The following is a 16,804-nucleotide window of genomic DNA, read 5'->3' as shown; positions in this document are numbered from 1 at the left end:
AGTGAAGTAAGTCAGAAAGAGAGAAACAAGTATCGTATATAAATGCATATATGTGGAATCTAGAAAAATGGTACAGATGAACCTATTTGTAGGGCAGGAATAGAGATGTAGACATAGAGAATGGACATGTGGACACAGCACGGGAAGGGGAGGGTGGGATGAATTGGAAGATTAGGTTTCATATAAATACATTACCATGTGTAAAATAGATAGCTAGTGGGAACCTGCTGTATAGCACAGGGAGCTCAGCTCGGTGCTCTGTGACGACCTAGATGGGTGGGATGGGGGGAGGGGGTTGGAGGGAGATCCAAGAGGGAGGGAATATAGGTATAGACATAGCTGATTCACTTCATTGTACAGCAGAAACTAACACAACATTGTAAAGCAATTTTACACCAATAAGAAAAAAATAAACCTATGGTTACCAGGGGGAAGTTGGGGGGAGGGATAAATTGGGAGATTGGGATTGACATATACACACTACTATATATAAAACAGGTAACTAATAAGGACCTACTGTATAGCACAGGGAACTCTATTCAATACTGTGTAATGGCCTATGGAAAAGAATCTAAAAAAGAGTGGATAGATGTATATGTATAAAGATTCACTTTGCTGTACATCTGAAACTAACAGAACATTGTAAATCAACTATACTCCAATAAAAATATTTTTTAAAAAAAGGAACTGAGCTTTAGTTAGACTCAGTCCACCTTTGTTTTTAAATGTCTCAAGGATGAGATGTCTTGTATTTGTTGCAGGCCCCTCCCTATAGTAGGACTTTATCTTCTAAGCACTGTAAGATTGCATGAGATTTCACTTAACCTGGTCCACTGCTCTCCTGTGCTATCCCAGCACTCAGCAAACGTCCCACTGGGAAAAACAAAAGTATGTTCCGGAATCCAATCTGTCATGCCAGCCTACATGATTGTCAAAAGTTCCCCTGATTTATCCTCCTCCAGGAGAACCCCTCTGCCTAGACCAAGTCCAGTATTCAACCCATGTTAAAACTTGGCAAATGTTTTTGGGAAGAAAATAGCTGATGATCTCATCTCACATAAGATGGGCTCTTTCTTCAGTGGACTCTTAGCTCATCTAGTCCTTGTTACTTCTACATGTCTCTGATGATTTTAAAAATATGATATTTGTACTTTGTCATTTTTTCCTAGTTGTTGCAGTGGGAATGATGGCTGTCACTACTTATTGCATTCTACTTAGAAGCAAAAGCCTTTGCATAACTTTTTAAACCCTTTTATTGTAAAATAAAATATTGATACAGAAAGCCACACAAGAACAAATGTATAGTTTAATAAGTTATTATAAGGAAAGTCTACTTATAACCACCATCCAGGCCAAGAAAAATAACTTTGCCTGCCACACTGGAAGCCCTTCCACGTGTCCATTTCCAATCTCAAAACCTTCCCCCAGGCAGGGTAACCATTATCCTGACTTTTACAGTAATCATTTCCTTGCATTTCTTTATAGTTTTATCAGCCACGTATGCATCCCTAGACACTTACTCTTACTTATTAATTTCTTTTTGTATTTTTATTTACTTAGTTTGTATTTTTTTATTTTTTGGTCGTGCCATGCAGCACGCAGGATCTCAGTTCCCCGACCAGGGATCTAACCCGTGCCCCCTGCCATGGAAGCGCGGGGTCTTAACAACTGGACCACTTTTTCATATTTTTAAAAAGTCTCCTTTTTTCTACAGGTTTTTCCTCTATTCTCCTTCTCCCTCCCCCACTCCCAGAATTCATGTTTTAGAACCTGGGCATTTGACCTGCAACTTCTCCCACAATATGGATTTGATCGACTGTACACTTATAGTGCAGCTCTACACATTGGCCTGTCCTCTGTATGTTCTGCAAACTGGCAGCTGGATTCAGAGGTTAGATCAAACCACGTTTGGTCCCTTTGGCAACACTACAGAAGGTGGTGTGTTAGGAGCTGTTATTAATTACTAGGTGCATTAATTTACTGAGTGTTGCAATATGGTGATATTCTATCCTTTATTTTCTTTTGCTGGAATACTTTATAAAAAGAAACAATCCTCTTACCTACGGATCCTCTCTCTCTCTCCCCGCTTCCTTGCCTCTCCTTCTCTCTCACTTTCTCTCTGCTTCTGTTTCTTTCTCTCTCTCTCTCTGCCTCTGTTTCCTACTATTTTATTACCCAATTCATATGCGATACAGTTGGTAAAAGAAAGCCTGGATATATGCTTACTAGTTTTCAAGATAATAAAATCTTCCAAAGGTAACTAATTAGGTTTTTTTAAAATATCAACAGGAACCCATAGATTTAAATATATTTATTGGATTTTAATCAATTACAATTATCTCTTTTAAGGTTAAAATTGTATCATCTTTGGTCAGTGGAACATCTTCAAATTGACTCTTGAATCTTTTTGATATCTAGTAGTCTTTGATAGCTTGCTTGCTATCTGGTATGAAAAGATGGTCCAGGCTCATCTATACATTCCCTGTCCTAAATCTGGAATCAGACATTTCTCTAAGAAGCCCTGGTTTCTTTTAGTGGGAAAAGGAATTTCAAGACAGTCAGGCAGTGGAGATGTTCACTGACTTGGCTGGTCATTATTTCTACGCCTCTTCAGTTGATAGAGCTAGAATATAATTTTTTTTAAGAAAAATTTAACTCAAATTCAGCACAAGGTGTTTTACTTAAACTCTTCTATTTTACATCCATATTATTCCATATCTTCCTGGTTTTCAAGGATACAGAAGAGGACAGAATCAGAATAACCTATACTCATTTCCTGTATTCCACATTATACACATAGCAGTCTTAAAATAGCAATATTATCATTTCACTATTCCTGAGAATTAAAATTTCTTTCTGCATATCTCTTCCCATTCTTCCCCCACTTTAAAAAATAGTTGAACTAATTTACATTGAGTGACGATACAGCCAGGGCATGCTACACTCTCTTATAACCCTTATTTAGTCATAGTTCTCAGATTTACTGTATGTTTCATGTTCACTATTAGTCCTCTGTCAGTCTCTCTCTAGTAATTTTTCTGAAGCTTGTTCTCTAGTAGATTCCTCAGGAACTCATGGGAACAACATTTCCTGATTTCTTACATGTTAACAGTTTGTCTCTGCCTTTTATACTTCAAGGTAAGTTTCTCTAGGTAAAAAATCGTTGGCTTACATTTTCTTTGGATATCTAAAATATGTTACTCCATTTTCTTCCGGCATAAAGTATTGCTTCAAAAAATCTGATAATAGGGGCTTCCCTGGTGGCGCAGTGGTTGGGAGTCCGCCTGCTGATGCAGGGGACATGGGTTCGTGCCCCGGTCCGGGAGGATACCGTATGCCGTGGAGCGGCTGGGCCCGTGAGCCGTGGCTGCTGGGCCTGCGTGTCCGGAGCCTGTGCTCCGTAATGGGAGAGGTCGCAGTAGTGAGAGGCCCGCATACCGGGAAAAAAAAAAAAATCTGATAATAATCTAAATTTTTTTCCCTTATAAGTAACATGTATTTTTTTGTTGATAACTAAAGGATTTTTTTCCTTTTTCTTCAAGGTCCAGTAATTTTATTAGAATATATCTTAGTGTTCATTGTTCTGGGTCAGTATTCAGAGGATATAGTGTATTATTTCAATAAACCATTTCAATTTTTAAAAAATTACAACAGGAAAATAATTTTGAATCACAGTTTTTAGCATCTGCTCTGTTCCCTTGTTTTCATTTTCTTCTTCATGGACTCCTATTATCTGTATAGTGGATTTTTACCTGTCTTCAATATTTGTTGCTGTCTCTCAAATCCTTTTTACCTCTTTATTTCTTTTTGACTTTAAAACTTTCCTCTTTTTCACCTTCTATTTGTCTTTTGGCATTATCTGTTTTGCTCATTTGTTCTAATTTAACCCTTCATTCTACAGTGATTTTTTCTTACATTTCTAGTATTTTTCTGAGCTTTGTCATCTCATTTCTGAGCTTTTCAGATTCTGACTTGTGTGTTTTCATATCTTGCACTGTTTTCCTAATGCCTTTTAGCATATTTTTGAAATAGTTGATTATAGTTTGATCTGTTCTGTAGTTGTATCTTTCTGGTATGCTTTCATTCTCTATAGAGACGTAATTGCTGCTTATTCTCTCTTCATATATTAACTTTAATGGGATCTAGCCTCAATACATTTCTGTTGCTCATTTTTACATGAAATGAGTTTTCCTGAACTCTTAGAAGAAAGAGTGGTTTGTGCTAATATTTCCAGTTTCATGGAGTTCCCTCTTTTTTTTTTTTTTCATGTAGCATTAAAAAATATAGTGGTTTGCCTCCTGAGATGTATTGGCTTTATTCAATACTCCTACTTTTAACCTGGCCTTCTTTTCACTGTATCTGTTGTCCTTGTTCTGCTCAATTTTGACTCTGCTCCCAGAAGTGTGGGCCCTGTCCTGGAAAGCCATCTTGGCTGGTCAATTTTGAGGGTTCCTAGTGACTAGATGGCTCTAGCACAACTGGTTCTCAACTGGGGTGATTGTGCCTCCAACCCCACCCTCCAGGACATGTGGCAACGTCTGGGGACATTTTTGGTTATTACAACCAGGCATGTACTAGTGGCACTTAATCAGTAGAGGCCAAGGATGCTGTTAAACACCCTATAGTGCACAGGACAGCCCCTCCCCCACCCAACAAAGAATTCTTTGTTGCATCTCCCTCCCTCTTGCATCTCCCTTCCACCCTCCCTATCTAAAATATGTTACTCCATTTTCTTCTGGCATAAAGTATTGCTTCAAAAAATCTGATAATAGGGGCTTCCCTGGTGGCCCAGTGGTTGAGAATCCGCCTGCCGATGCAGGGGACACGGGTTCGAGCCCTGGTCTGGGAAGATCCCACGTGCCGTGGAGCAGCTAAGCCCATGCGCCACTACTGACCCTGTGCTCTAGAGCCTGTAAGCCACAACTACCAAAGCCTGTGCACCTAGAGCCCGTGCTCTGCAACAAGAGCAGCCACTGCAATGAGAAGCCTGCACACGGCAAGGAAGAGTACCTCCCACTGTCCACAACTAGAGAAAAGCCCATGTGTAGCAACAAAGACCGAATGCAGAGAAAAAGAAAAAAAAAAAAGTATACAGTAAATTATGGCAACCCACCAAGATTTCCCCAAGTATACTTCAGGAATTAATGAGAGGGGCCAGGGGCTTCCCTGGTGGTCCAGTGGGTAAGACTCCATGCTCCCAATGCAGGGGGCCTGGGTTTGATCCCTGGTTGGGGAACTAAGATCCCACATACCGCAACTAGAGAGCCGGCATGCCTCAACTACTGAGCCTGCACGCCGCAACTAGAGAAGCCCTGCTACAAAGACCCTGCATGCCACAACAAAGTCCCAGCACAGCCAAAATAAACAAACAAACAAATAAATAAAAACTTAAAAAAAGAATTAATGAGAATCCACATACAAAATACTTTGGAGTTTTTATAAGGTACGCTACACAAAGAATTATTGCTTTAATCATTCTTTCTGGAGGAAGTCTGAGCAAAGTCATTCCAATTACTGGGGGAAAAAAATCAGAACAGATTTCAGAAGTGGTATCCTTGATATCATATATAAAATGAAATTTAAAATATGATTCCAACACTTCAATGTTAGGCTCAGTCAGTGTAACACATAATTTAAAAAATTGGGTTATATCTTTCATCTTCCTAGACTTTAAAGTTAACTGAAAACTTTTTCCTTAAAGCCCATGGGAAATTTACAGAATAGTGAATCCCTAGTGTCCTAAATTGTTTCTTTTAAAAAACTGAAAATGACTTTAAAAAAATCACCTCTCAACGATGTTGAGGCAAGACACTCCATCCTGGCCACCCACAGCATAGAGAAAGCCTCCAAGCACAGCCACACCAACACTTGTCCTGCAGGTGCTTGTAGGAGCAACATCACTGCTCCATTGGTTTGTTTTGGGGTCATACCTGCAGAGAACACGTCAAGAACACAGTTCGTATTACACAAAGAGGGCTATGTTTATACATGCAATGATATATAATATGATATATATATTCTTTCCCCAAATATAGGCTGATAAATAACTAAATATGTGATAGTCTAATTTATATATAGTTTTTAAAATTCAGTTTTACTTAAAAAGTTACATATAAATATATTTTCTTTAAAAATTTTTTTCAGAATGTTATAGACAAAGCTAAAATTCTCTTTGAGTTCCACCCAACTTCTGTTCTTTTCCCATTTTGTTTTGATGTACATCCTTCAAAATTTTTCGGTAAAATTCTTTTCAATAGGTATATATCTATCCATATATATATATTTCTTTATATGCAAGCAGGTACATAAGTAATGCCACATATTATGCATTACTTTTTCACTCAATATATTTCTGAGATCTATTCATAATAGATATAGCTCTAGATTTCTCTTTTGAACTATCTAATTATATTGTGTGTGCCATATATTATTTAAATCATATTTCTATTGATGTATCCTTACATTGTGACATTTTGTTATTAAAAACAGTGATCACCCTTGTATATTTCTCCTTGTGCAATGGATGATGAGAAGCAGAATCATGGAGCAAAGAGTATATTCATTTTTTTTTTTAACATCTTTATTGGAGTATAGTTGCTTTACAATGTTCGGTTAGTTTCTGCTGTATAACAAAGTGAATCAGCTACACATACACATATATCCCCTATCCCTTCTCTCTTGCATCTCCCTTCCACCCTCCCTATCTAACCCCTCTAGGTAGTCACAAAGCACCGAGCTGATCTCCCTGTGCTATGCAGCTGCTTCCCACTAGCTATCTATTTTACATTGGGTAATGTACATATGTCCATGCCACTCTCTCACTTCGTCCTAGCTTACCCTTCCCCCTCCCCGTGTCCTCAAGTGCATTCTCTATGTCTGTCTTTATTCATCAGAACCTTTTTTTTTTTTTAGATTCCATATATATGTGTTAGCATACAGTATTTGTTTTTCTCTTTCTGACTTACTTCACTCTGTATGACAGAATCTAGGTCCATCCACCTCACTACAAATAACTCAATTTCGTTTCTTTTTATGGCTGAGTAATAATCCATTGTATATATGTGCCACATCTTCTTTATTCAGTCATCTGTTGATGGACATTTAGGTTGGTTCCATGTCCTGGCTATTGTAAATAGAGCTGCAATGAACATTGTGGTACATGACTCATTTTGAATTATGGTTTTCTCAGGGTATATGCCTAGTAGTGGGATTGCTAGGTCATATGGTAGTTCTATTTTTAGTTTTTTAAGGAACCTCCATACCGTTCTTTCTCCATAGTGACTGTATCAATTTACATTCCCACCAACAGTGCAAGAAGGTTCCTGTTTCTCTACACCCTCTCTAGCATTTATTACTTGTGGATTTTTTGATGATGGCCATTCTGACCAGTGTGAGGTGATACCTCATTGTATTTTTTTTTTTTTGCGGTACATGGGCCTCTCACTGTTGTGGCCTCTCTCGTTGCGGAGCACAGGCTCCGCACGTGCAGGCTCAGCAGCCATGGCTCACAGGCCCAGCCGCTCCGCAGCATGTGGGATCTTCCCGGACTGGGGCACAAACCCGTGTCCCCTGCATCGGCAGGCGGACTCTCAACCACTGCGCCACCAGGGAAGCTCCCTCATTGTAGTTTTGACTTGTATTTTTCTAATGATTCGCAATGTTGAGCATCCTTTCATGTGTTTGTTGGCAATCTGTATATCTTCTTTGGAGAAACATCTATTTAGGTCTTCTGCCCATTTTGGGGTTGGGTTGTTTGTTTTCTTGATATTGAGCTGCATGAGCTGCTTGTATATTTTGGAGATTAATCCTTTGTCAGTTGCTTCGTTTGCAAATATTTTCTCCCATTGTGACGGTTGTCTTTTCGTCTTGCTTATGATTTCCTTTGTTGTGCAAAAGCTTTTAGGTTTCCTTAGGTCCCATTTGTTTGTTTTTATTTCCATTTCTCTAGGAGGTAGATCAAAAAGGATCTTGCTGTGATTTATGTCATAGAGTGTTCTGCCTATGTTTTCCTCTAAGAGTTTGATAGTGTCTGGCCTTACATTTAGGTCTTTAATCCATTTTGAGTTTACTTCTGTGTATGGTTTAAGGGAGGGGTCTAATTTCATTCTTTTACATGTAGCTATCCAGTTTTCCCAGCACCACTTATTGAAGAGGTGTCTTTTTTCCACTGTATATTCCTGCCTCCTTTATCAAAGATAAGGTGACCATATGTGCGTGGGTTTATCTCTGGGCTTTCTATCCAGTTCCATGGATAAATATTTCTATTTTTGTGCCAGTACCATACTGTCTTGATTACTGTAGCTTTTTGGTATAGTCTGAAGTCAGGGAGTCTGATTCTTCCAGCTCCATTTTTCTTTCTCAAAATTGCTTTGGCTATTCAGGTATTTTGTGTTTCAATAGAAATTGTGAAACTTTTAATTCTAGTTCTGTGAAAAATGCCATTGGTAGTATGATAGCGATTGCACTGAATCTGTAGATTGCTTTGGGTAGTACAGTCATTTCCACAATGTTGATTCTTCCAATCCAAGAACATGGTACATCTCTCCATCTCTTTGTATCATCTTTCATTTCTTTCATCAGTGTCTTATAGTTTTCTGCATACAGGTCTTTTGTCTCCTTAGATAGCTTTATTCCTAGGTATTTTATTCTTTTTGTTGCAATGGTAAATGGGAGTGTTTTCTTTATTTCACTTTCAGATTTTTCATCATTAGTGTATAGGAATGCAAGAGATTTCTGTGCATTAATTTTGTATCCTGCTACTTTACCAAATTCATTGATTAGCTCTAGTAGTTTCCTGGTAGCATCTTTAGGATTCTCTACGTATAGTATCATGTTATCTGCACACAGTGACAGTTTTATTTCTTCTTTTCCGATTTGGATTCCTTTTATTTCTTTTTCTTCTCTGATTGCTGTGGCTAAAACGTCCAAAACTAAGTTGAATAATAGTGGTGAGAGTGGGCAACCTTGTCTTGTTCCTGATCTTAGAGGAAATGGTTTCAGTTTTTCACCACTGAGAACGATGTTGGCTGTGGGTTTGTCATATATGGACTTTATTATGTTGAGGTAGGTTCCCTCTATGCCTACTTTCTGGAGAGTTTTTATCATAAATGGGTGTTGAATTTTGTCAAAAGCTTTTTCTGCATCTATTGAGATTATCCCATGGTTTTTATTCTTCAATTTAATATGTTTTATCACATTGATTGATTTGCATATATTGAAGAATCCTTGCATCCCTGGGATAAACCCCACTTGATCATGGTGTGTGATCCTTTTAAGGTGCTGTTGGATTCTGTTTGCTGGTATTTTGTTGAGGATCTTTGCATGTATGTTCATCAGTGATATTGGCCTGTAGTTTTCTTTTTTTGTGATATCTTTGTCTGGTTTTGGCATCAGGATGATGGTGGCCTCGTAGAATGAGTTTGGGAGTGTTCCTCCCTCTGCTATATTTTGGAAGAGTTTGAGAAGGATAGGTGTTAGCTCTTTTCTAAATGTTTGATACAATTCGCCTGTGAAGCCATCTGGTCCTGGGCTTTTGTTTGTTGGAAGATTTTTAATCACAGTTTCAATTTCAGTGCTTGTGATTGGTCTGTTTAAATTTTCTCTTTCTTCCTGTTTCAGTCTCAGAAGGTTGTGCTTTTCTAAGAATTTGTCTATTTCTTTCAGGTTGTCCAATTTATTGGCATATAGTTGCTTGTAGTAATCTCTCATGATCCTTTGTATTTCTGCAGCGTCAGTTGTTACTTCTTCTTTTCAGTTCTAATTCTGTTGATTTGAGTCTTCTCCGTTTTTTTCTTGATGAGTTTGGCTAATGGTTTATAAATTTTGTTTTATTTCTGATCTGATCTTTATGATTTCTTTCCTTCTGCTAACTTTGGGTTTTTTTTGTTCTTCTTTCTCTAATTGCTTTAGGTGTAAGGTTAGGTTGTTTATTTGAGATTTTTCTTTTTTCTTGAGGTGGGATTGTATTGCTATAGACTTCCCTCTTAGAACTGCTTTTGCTGCATCCCATAGGTTTTGGGTTGTCATGCTTTCATTGTCGTTTGTTTCTAGGTATTTTTTTATTTCCTCTCTGATTTCTTCAGTGATCTCTTGGTTATTTAGTAGCATACTGTTTAGCCTCCATGTGTTTGGATTTTTTAGTTTTTTCCCTGTAATTTATATCTAGTCTCATAGCATTGTGGTCGGAAAAGATAGTTGATATGATTTCAATTTTCTTAAATTTACCAAGGCTTGATTTGTGCCCCAAGATATGATCTATCCTAGAGAATGTTCCATGAGCACATAAGAAAGTGTATTCTGTTGTTTTTGGATGGAATGTCCTATACATAAAACTAATGTCCATCTTGTCTAGTGTGTCATTTAAAGCTTGTGTTCCATTATTTATTTTCATTTTGGATGATCTGTCCATTGGTTAAAGTGGGATGTTAAAGTCCCCTACTATTATTATTGTGTTGCTGTTGATTTCCCCTTTTATTGCTGTTAGCATTTGCCTTATGTATTGAGATGCTCCTATTTTGGGTGCATAGATATTTATAATTGTCATATCTTCTTCTTGGATTGATCCCTTGATCATTATGGTAGTGTCCTTCTTTGTCTCTTGTAACAGTCTTTATTTTAAACTCTGTTTTTTCTGATATGTGAATTGCTACTCCAGCTTTCTTTCGATTTCCATTTGCATGGAATATCTTTTTCCATCCCCTCACTTTGTCTGTATGTGTCCCTAGGTCTGAAGTGGGTCTCTTGTAGACAGCATATATATGGGTCTTGTCTTTGTATGCATTCAGCCAGTCTATGTCTTTTGGTTGGAGCATTTAATCAATTTACATTTAAGGTCATTATTGATATGTATGTTCCTCTTACCATTTTCTTAATTGTTTTGGGTTTGTTTTTGTAGGTCTATTCCTTCCCTTGTGTTTCCTGCCTAGAGAAGTTCCTTTAGCATTTGTTGTAAAGCTGGTTTGGTGGTGCTGAATTCTCAGTTTTTGCTTGTCTGTAAGGGTTTTAATTTCTCTCTTGAATCTGAAAGAGATCCTTGCTGGGTAGAGTAATCTTGGTTGTAGGATTTTCCCTTTCATCACTTTAAATATGTCCTGCCACTCCCTTCTGGTTTGCAGAATTTCTGCTGAAAGATCAGTTGTTAACCTTATGGGGGATTTCCTTGAATGTTATTTGTTGCTTTTCCCTTGCTGCTTTTAATATTTTTTTCTTTGTATTTAGTTTTTGAGAGTTTGATTAATATGTGTCTTGGCGTGTTTCTCCTTGAATTTATCCTGTATGGGACTTGCGGTGCTTCCTGGACTTGATTGACTTTCCTTTCCCATGTGAGGAAAGTTTTCAACTATAATCTCTTCAAATATTTTCTCAGACCCTTTCTTTTTCTCTCCTTCTTCTGGGACCCCTATAATTCGAATGTTGGTGCGTTTAATGTTGTCCCAGAGGTCTCTGAGACTGTCCTCAATTCTTTTCATTCTTTTTTCTTTATTCTGCTCTGCAGTAGTTATTTCCACTATTTTCTCTTCCAAGTCAGTTATCTGTTCTTCTGCCTCAGTTATTCTATTGATTCCTTCCAGAGAATTTTTAATTTCATTTATTGTGGTGTTCAGCATTGTTTGTTTGCTCCTTAGTTCTTCTAGGTCCTTGTTAAACGTTTCTTGTATTTTCTCCATTCCATTTCCAAGATTTTGGATCATCTTTACTATCATTACTCTGAATTCTTTTTCATGTAGACTTCCTATTCCCTCTTCACTTGTTTGGTCTGGTGGGTTTTTACCTTGCTGCTTCATCAGCTGCATAGTTCTCTGTTAGTGGAGCTGGGTCTTAGTATTGATTGATATTACGTGGGGCCAGGAGGTCTCTGGTGGTCCAGTGTCTTGAACTGAGGTCTCCCACCTCAGAGGCTCAGGCCTGACACCAGGCCGGAGCACCAACACCCTGTCAGTCACATGGCTCAGAAGAAAAGGGAGGAAAAAAGAAAGAAAAAAATAAAGTAAAATAAAATAAAGTACATAAAAAAAAATTATTAACATAAAAAATAATAATTAAAAAAATGAGAACCAAACCAATAAACAAATCCACCAATGATAACAAGTGTTAAAAACTAAACTAAGATAAACATAAATATCAAAAACAAATCAGCTGCAGACAGCAAACCCTAAGTCTACAGTTGCTCCTAAAGTCCACCACCTCAATTTTGAGACGATTTGTTGTCTATTCAGGTATTCCACAGATGCAGGGTACATCAAGTTGATTGTCGGGATTTAATCCACTGCTCCTGAGGCTGCATGGAGAAATTTACCTTTCTCTTCTTTCTTTGCACAGCTTCTGGGGTTCAGCTTTGGTTTTGGTTCCACCTCTGTTTGTAGGTCACCCTTAGGCATCTGTTCCCCACCAAGACCTGAGGCACCTTTTCCCCATCCAGACAGAAGGGGGTTAAAGCAGCACCTGATTAGGGGGCTCTGGCTCACTCAGGCTGGGTGGAGGGAGGGGTACGGTAGTCATAATGGGAATGCGGGGCAAGCCTGTGGCTGCTGAGGCCAGTGTGACATTGCAACAGCCTAAGGCATGCCGTGTGTCCTCCTGGGGAAGTTGTCCCTGGATCACGGGACCCTGGCAGTGGCAGGCTGCACAGGCTCCCACGGCAGGTGGTGGATAGTGTCCTGTGCTTGCACACTGGATTGTTAGTGGATGGCGGCAGCAGCCTTAGCATTTCATGCCCATCTCTGGGATCCAAGCTGATAGCCGCAGCTTGCGTTCATCTCTGGAGCTTGCTTAGGCAGTGCTCTGCCTTCTGTGGGCACAGAGGGAAGGAATTGCCTCTCTTTGTGCACCCAGAACAATGGTCTCTTGCCTCTTTGGCAGGTCCAGACTTTTTCCCGGACTCCCTCCTGGCTAGCTGTGGCGCACTAGCCCCCTTCAGGCTGTGTTCATGCAGCCAACCCCAGTCCTCTCCCTGGGATCTGACCTCCGAAGCCCAAGCCTCAGCTCCCAGCCCCCACCCTCCCCAGTGGGTGAGCGGACAAGCCTCTCAGGCTGGTGAATGCTGGTAGGCACCGATCCTCTGTGCAGGAATCTCTCCGCTTTGACCTCTGCACCCCTGTTGATGTGCTCTCCTCCGTGGCTCTGAAGCTTCCCCCCCACCCCCCATCTCCACCAGTGAAGGGGCTTCCTAGTGTATGGAAACTTTTCCTCCTTCACAGCTCCCTCCCAGAGGTGCAGGTCCCATCCCTATTCTTTTGTCTGTGTTTTTCCTCTTTTCTTTTGCCCTACCCAGGTACGTGGGGATTTTCTTCCCTTTTGGGAAGTCTGAGGTCTTCTGCCAGCATTCAGTAGATGTTCTGTAGGAGTTGTTCCACTTGTAGATATATCTTTGATGTATTTGTGGGTAGCGAGGTGATTTCCATGTCTTACTCCTCCAACATCTTGAAGGTCCCCCTCTTCATTTTTAATTTAAAAAAATACTATCAAATTGCTCTTTTTGTAGCTATATATTTGTTTTTAATTTCATTAACTTTTCTTTCCAGTTAATTTCTTCTTTCTATTTTCTTGGGTTTTGTTGCTCTTTTTATAACTTTTTTATTTAAAAGCATGATTTATTTTCCCGTCTTTCTTATTTTCAAATGAATGCACATAAGTTATAATGTATAGAAATCTGCCTCTGAATATTACTTTAGTTGCAGACCACACATTTTGATATTCATGGGCTTCACTGTTATTAAGTTGTAAATCTGTAATCATTTCCACCCTTATTTAGTTAACTCAATTTGTTTTTAAGTGTGCTTTTTTTTAAAAAACTTCTATGGAGCTGATCCCTCTGTTGTTGTTGTTGTTTTTTCTTTCCAACTATACAATCTATATCTCTAGATCTTGATATGCTGCAGGGTTTCATAGATATGTTTGGTAAGTATCAAGAACACAGCTGAATGAAAAAGGGTTGGATGAGAACAAGAAGCTAGAAGTTATTAAAAAATAAATTATTGTAGGTTTCTAATATGCCAGGCATTGTCACAGATGTGGGAAAAGACATTTCAATAAACAGTTACAGCCAATGTGATATGTACAAGTATGTTCAAAATACTTGTGAAAGATCAGAGGACTGAGTAACTAACCTGTCTCTATGGTGCCAGAGACGGCTTTATATAAGAAGTAACATTTGAATCTTGAAAAGATATTCCAGGGAAGAACGAACAGCATGCATATATATAGGCAAAGAGGCACGAAAGAGGACAGCATGTCTAAGGAACTGCAAACAATTTGGTGGGTCTGCACTAGCGTGTTTAGGGAATAGTGGTGTGCCAAGGGAGACAGACTGGAGAAACAGGTGGAGGTCAGATCATAAAGGACTTGTATGTCACAGTAAGTGGTCTAGGCTGCCAGCTAGTGCCACAGACACAAAACTAAAGCAACAGGTTACATCTGTTTCTAATTAACATCTCAAACAAAACAATATGAATAGGAGAGAAAAAAATTTCAAATTGACCCTACTTACCTTTCAACACTATTGAGATAAGAGGACCCATCATGGCCTCCTACTGCATATAACAGGTCATCAAGAACACTGACCCCAACTCCACATCGCCTTTTGCTCATTGAAGCTACCATTCGCCATTCATTGGTCTGTGGATCATATCGTTCAACACTGGAAATGGCATCTCCACTGCACCAACCACCAACTGGGGAAGTAACAGAAATGGTCAGGAGAATACCTGTCCTAAAGCATAGAATGTATCACTCACTGCTAACTTTTATTTGGTTAAGTCCTAATGCTTGGACTTACCAAACGCCTCTAGAAGCAGGTTAAAACATAAGTTATGATTTTTACTTATTCCACTGGGATTGCTATAATCTTTAGAATTTTCTAAATAAGTTAGTATTAGGTCCATTTTACAGAGGAAGGCAAGGACACCAATTCAAATTATATTGGGAAGTAATGTGGCATTTAATGGCCAAAACATTGAATTTAGTTAGAAACTAGGGCTTGACTGTTGCCTCTACATAAATGTAATGTATTATCAAAAACCAAAAGAAGAACCATACCTCAGAAGCCTGTTTAAAAAAAAAATTCTTTTATTCTATTAGGGGAGAGGGATTTCGGCTCATCTGCTCATGACCTCATCTTGTGACTAAAAATAATACAAAAATTCTTAAGACTTATAAAATGTTTTGCCTTCTGTTTAATCTGCAGTCTGTACTGAATTCTACAATATCCAACATGACATTCAGGATCAGAAAACATTTTGAAGAAATTACATTTTTCATAAGTAAGTAATAGTCAGAATAACAGGTTCAAACTGAGTTCAATAAAGCTTCTCTGAGTGTTCCCTGAAAAAAACTGTAATTATAGCAGATAAATTTAATTTGTTATTCTTTAAAATCATCTCTATGTCAATGTAAAATAAGAGCTAGATTCTGGAGCTTAAAAAGTGAAGTCTAAGGATAACTTAACCTCAAAACATTTGAAAACTAATGGTTTCTTGGAGGTCTCAATAACTTCCTGAGCCAGAATAAAATGCGAATGTTTCTAACCTTCTTCTGGTGGATTTGAAAACTCATTCCTTATTTCAAATCTCAATATGCTGTATACATTTTATTTTATTATGATTTCATTTAAATTAGGATATTCAACTAATACTAAATCACAGTAAGTTTTGTCTATATTAATTGGCTTAAATTTGAATTCTGTTCTGGGATATATGCCTGGAGTTTCAATATCAGAGAAAACATCTTAACTTCCAACATAAAATTTGGCTGCAAATGTGAGGGTTATAAGCACTTGAGACAAATCAAACAGCCTAATTATTAAACCTCAGGCACAATTTATAATGAAAGCTATTAAAACCAGCTGTTTATTGGATTACACGGCTCCAAATCAAGTTAATATCACCTCATAATCTGTGTTGTTTGATACTAAAGAAAAAAAAATAGGCCGTTAGGAAATCAAATTTAAACCTTTCCTGTGACCTGGGGAAAAAAGCAAAGGAAAAAGTTGCTCAATTCCACTGCCTCATGGCAATTTTATGTGCATTATGATTTCCAAGGCAGCAGGTGATGGCATAATGGGGACAGAACTAGCTAAGTTATTATTACAAGCCAGTACACTGTACTTAGCAAGATAAAGTGTATGCATAGTTTCTGCTGTGAGAACACTCAATTTGTGTTAAGTGATGTACTTAAGACAAAATATTGCTGAAAAGGTGACATATAGTTTTATATGCGTGAGATGTTGACTGTGAAAAGAATTACTTCACAGACAGATTTGATCAAAAAGTGTTACCTTAAAGTAGGCAACTTTCACAAAGTGTCTGGAATAAGGATCAGTGAACTGAATACTAAAAAAAAAAAAAAAATCCCCAACAAAAAAGAAGCACAGAATTGAGAAGCATCAAGAAACCTAATGGAAAACAAGAGGACAAACCAGAAGACATCAGTAGGAGTAAAATGCTGAGTAATAAACCTACTGAGATTATAGATTTGATCTTAGGCTTCCAGGATGAAGAAATGAAGACTCAATTTTCCAAAGTTAAGTGAGAACTGGTAATTTGGCATTCCAAAGATAATGAAAAAATTGCAATAAAAACCAAAGCAAATTAAGGATTAAGTTTTAAGTAGAGACAGGTGGGTCAAGATCTAAAATAATGTCAGTGGAACAGTATCACTCAAGAATAGAGGTCAGATCTGGATAGCATAAAAAGACTGAGAAAGCAGGGAAAACCAATACAGTTGTAAGAAAAAGACCTAATGGTTTTTCTCTACAAATGAAAAAGGAAACTTTTAGTTTAATAGTGTAAAAGAGGTGACAGACGATTTA

The 16,804-nt window shown here is 38.2% G+C and overlaps 1 protein-coding gene across 2 annotated transcripts in view; it reads right to left on the bottom strand.

Annotated features, from left to right (window-relative positions):
* KLHL20 (kelch like family member 20) overlaps window positions 1-16,804 on the bottom strand; it is a 78,573-nt gene that overhangs the window by 14,156 nt on the left and 47,613 nt on the right. For both annotated transcript variants that reach the window (XM_060034167.1, XM_060034155.1), the window contains 2 exons: window positions 14,486-14,669; window positions 5,787-5,930 (listed from right to left, as the gene is read on the bottom strand). In XM_060034167.1, coding sequence (XP_059890150.1) covers window positions 5,787-5,930; window positions 14,486-14,669 — 328 coding nt within the window. The remainder of the gene's footprint in view (window positions 1-5,786; window positions 5,931-14,485; window positions 14,670-16,804) is intronic.

The sequence above is a fragment of the Delphinus delphis genome, chromosome 1 (genome assembly GCF_949987515.2).
Source record: "Delphinus delphis chromosome 1, mDelDel1.2, whole genome shotgun sequence".
Classification (NCBI taxonomy): domain Eukaryota; kingdom Metazoa; phylum Chordata; class Mammalia; order Artiodactyla; family Delphinidae; genus Delphinus; species Delphinus delphis.
The sequence above is the reverse complement of the archived record's forward strand: the minus strand, read 5'-3'. Positions and strand labels throughout refer to the sequence as shown.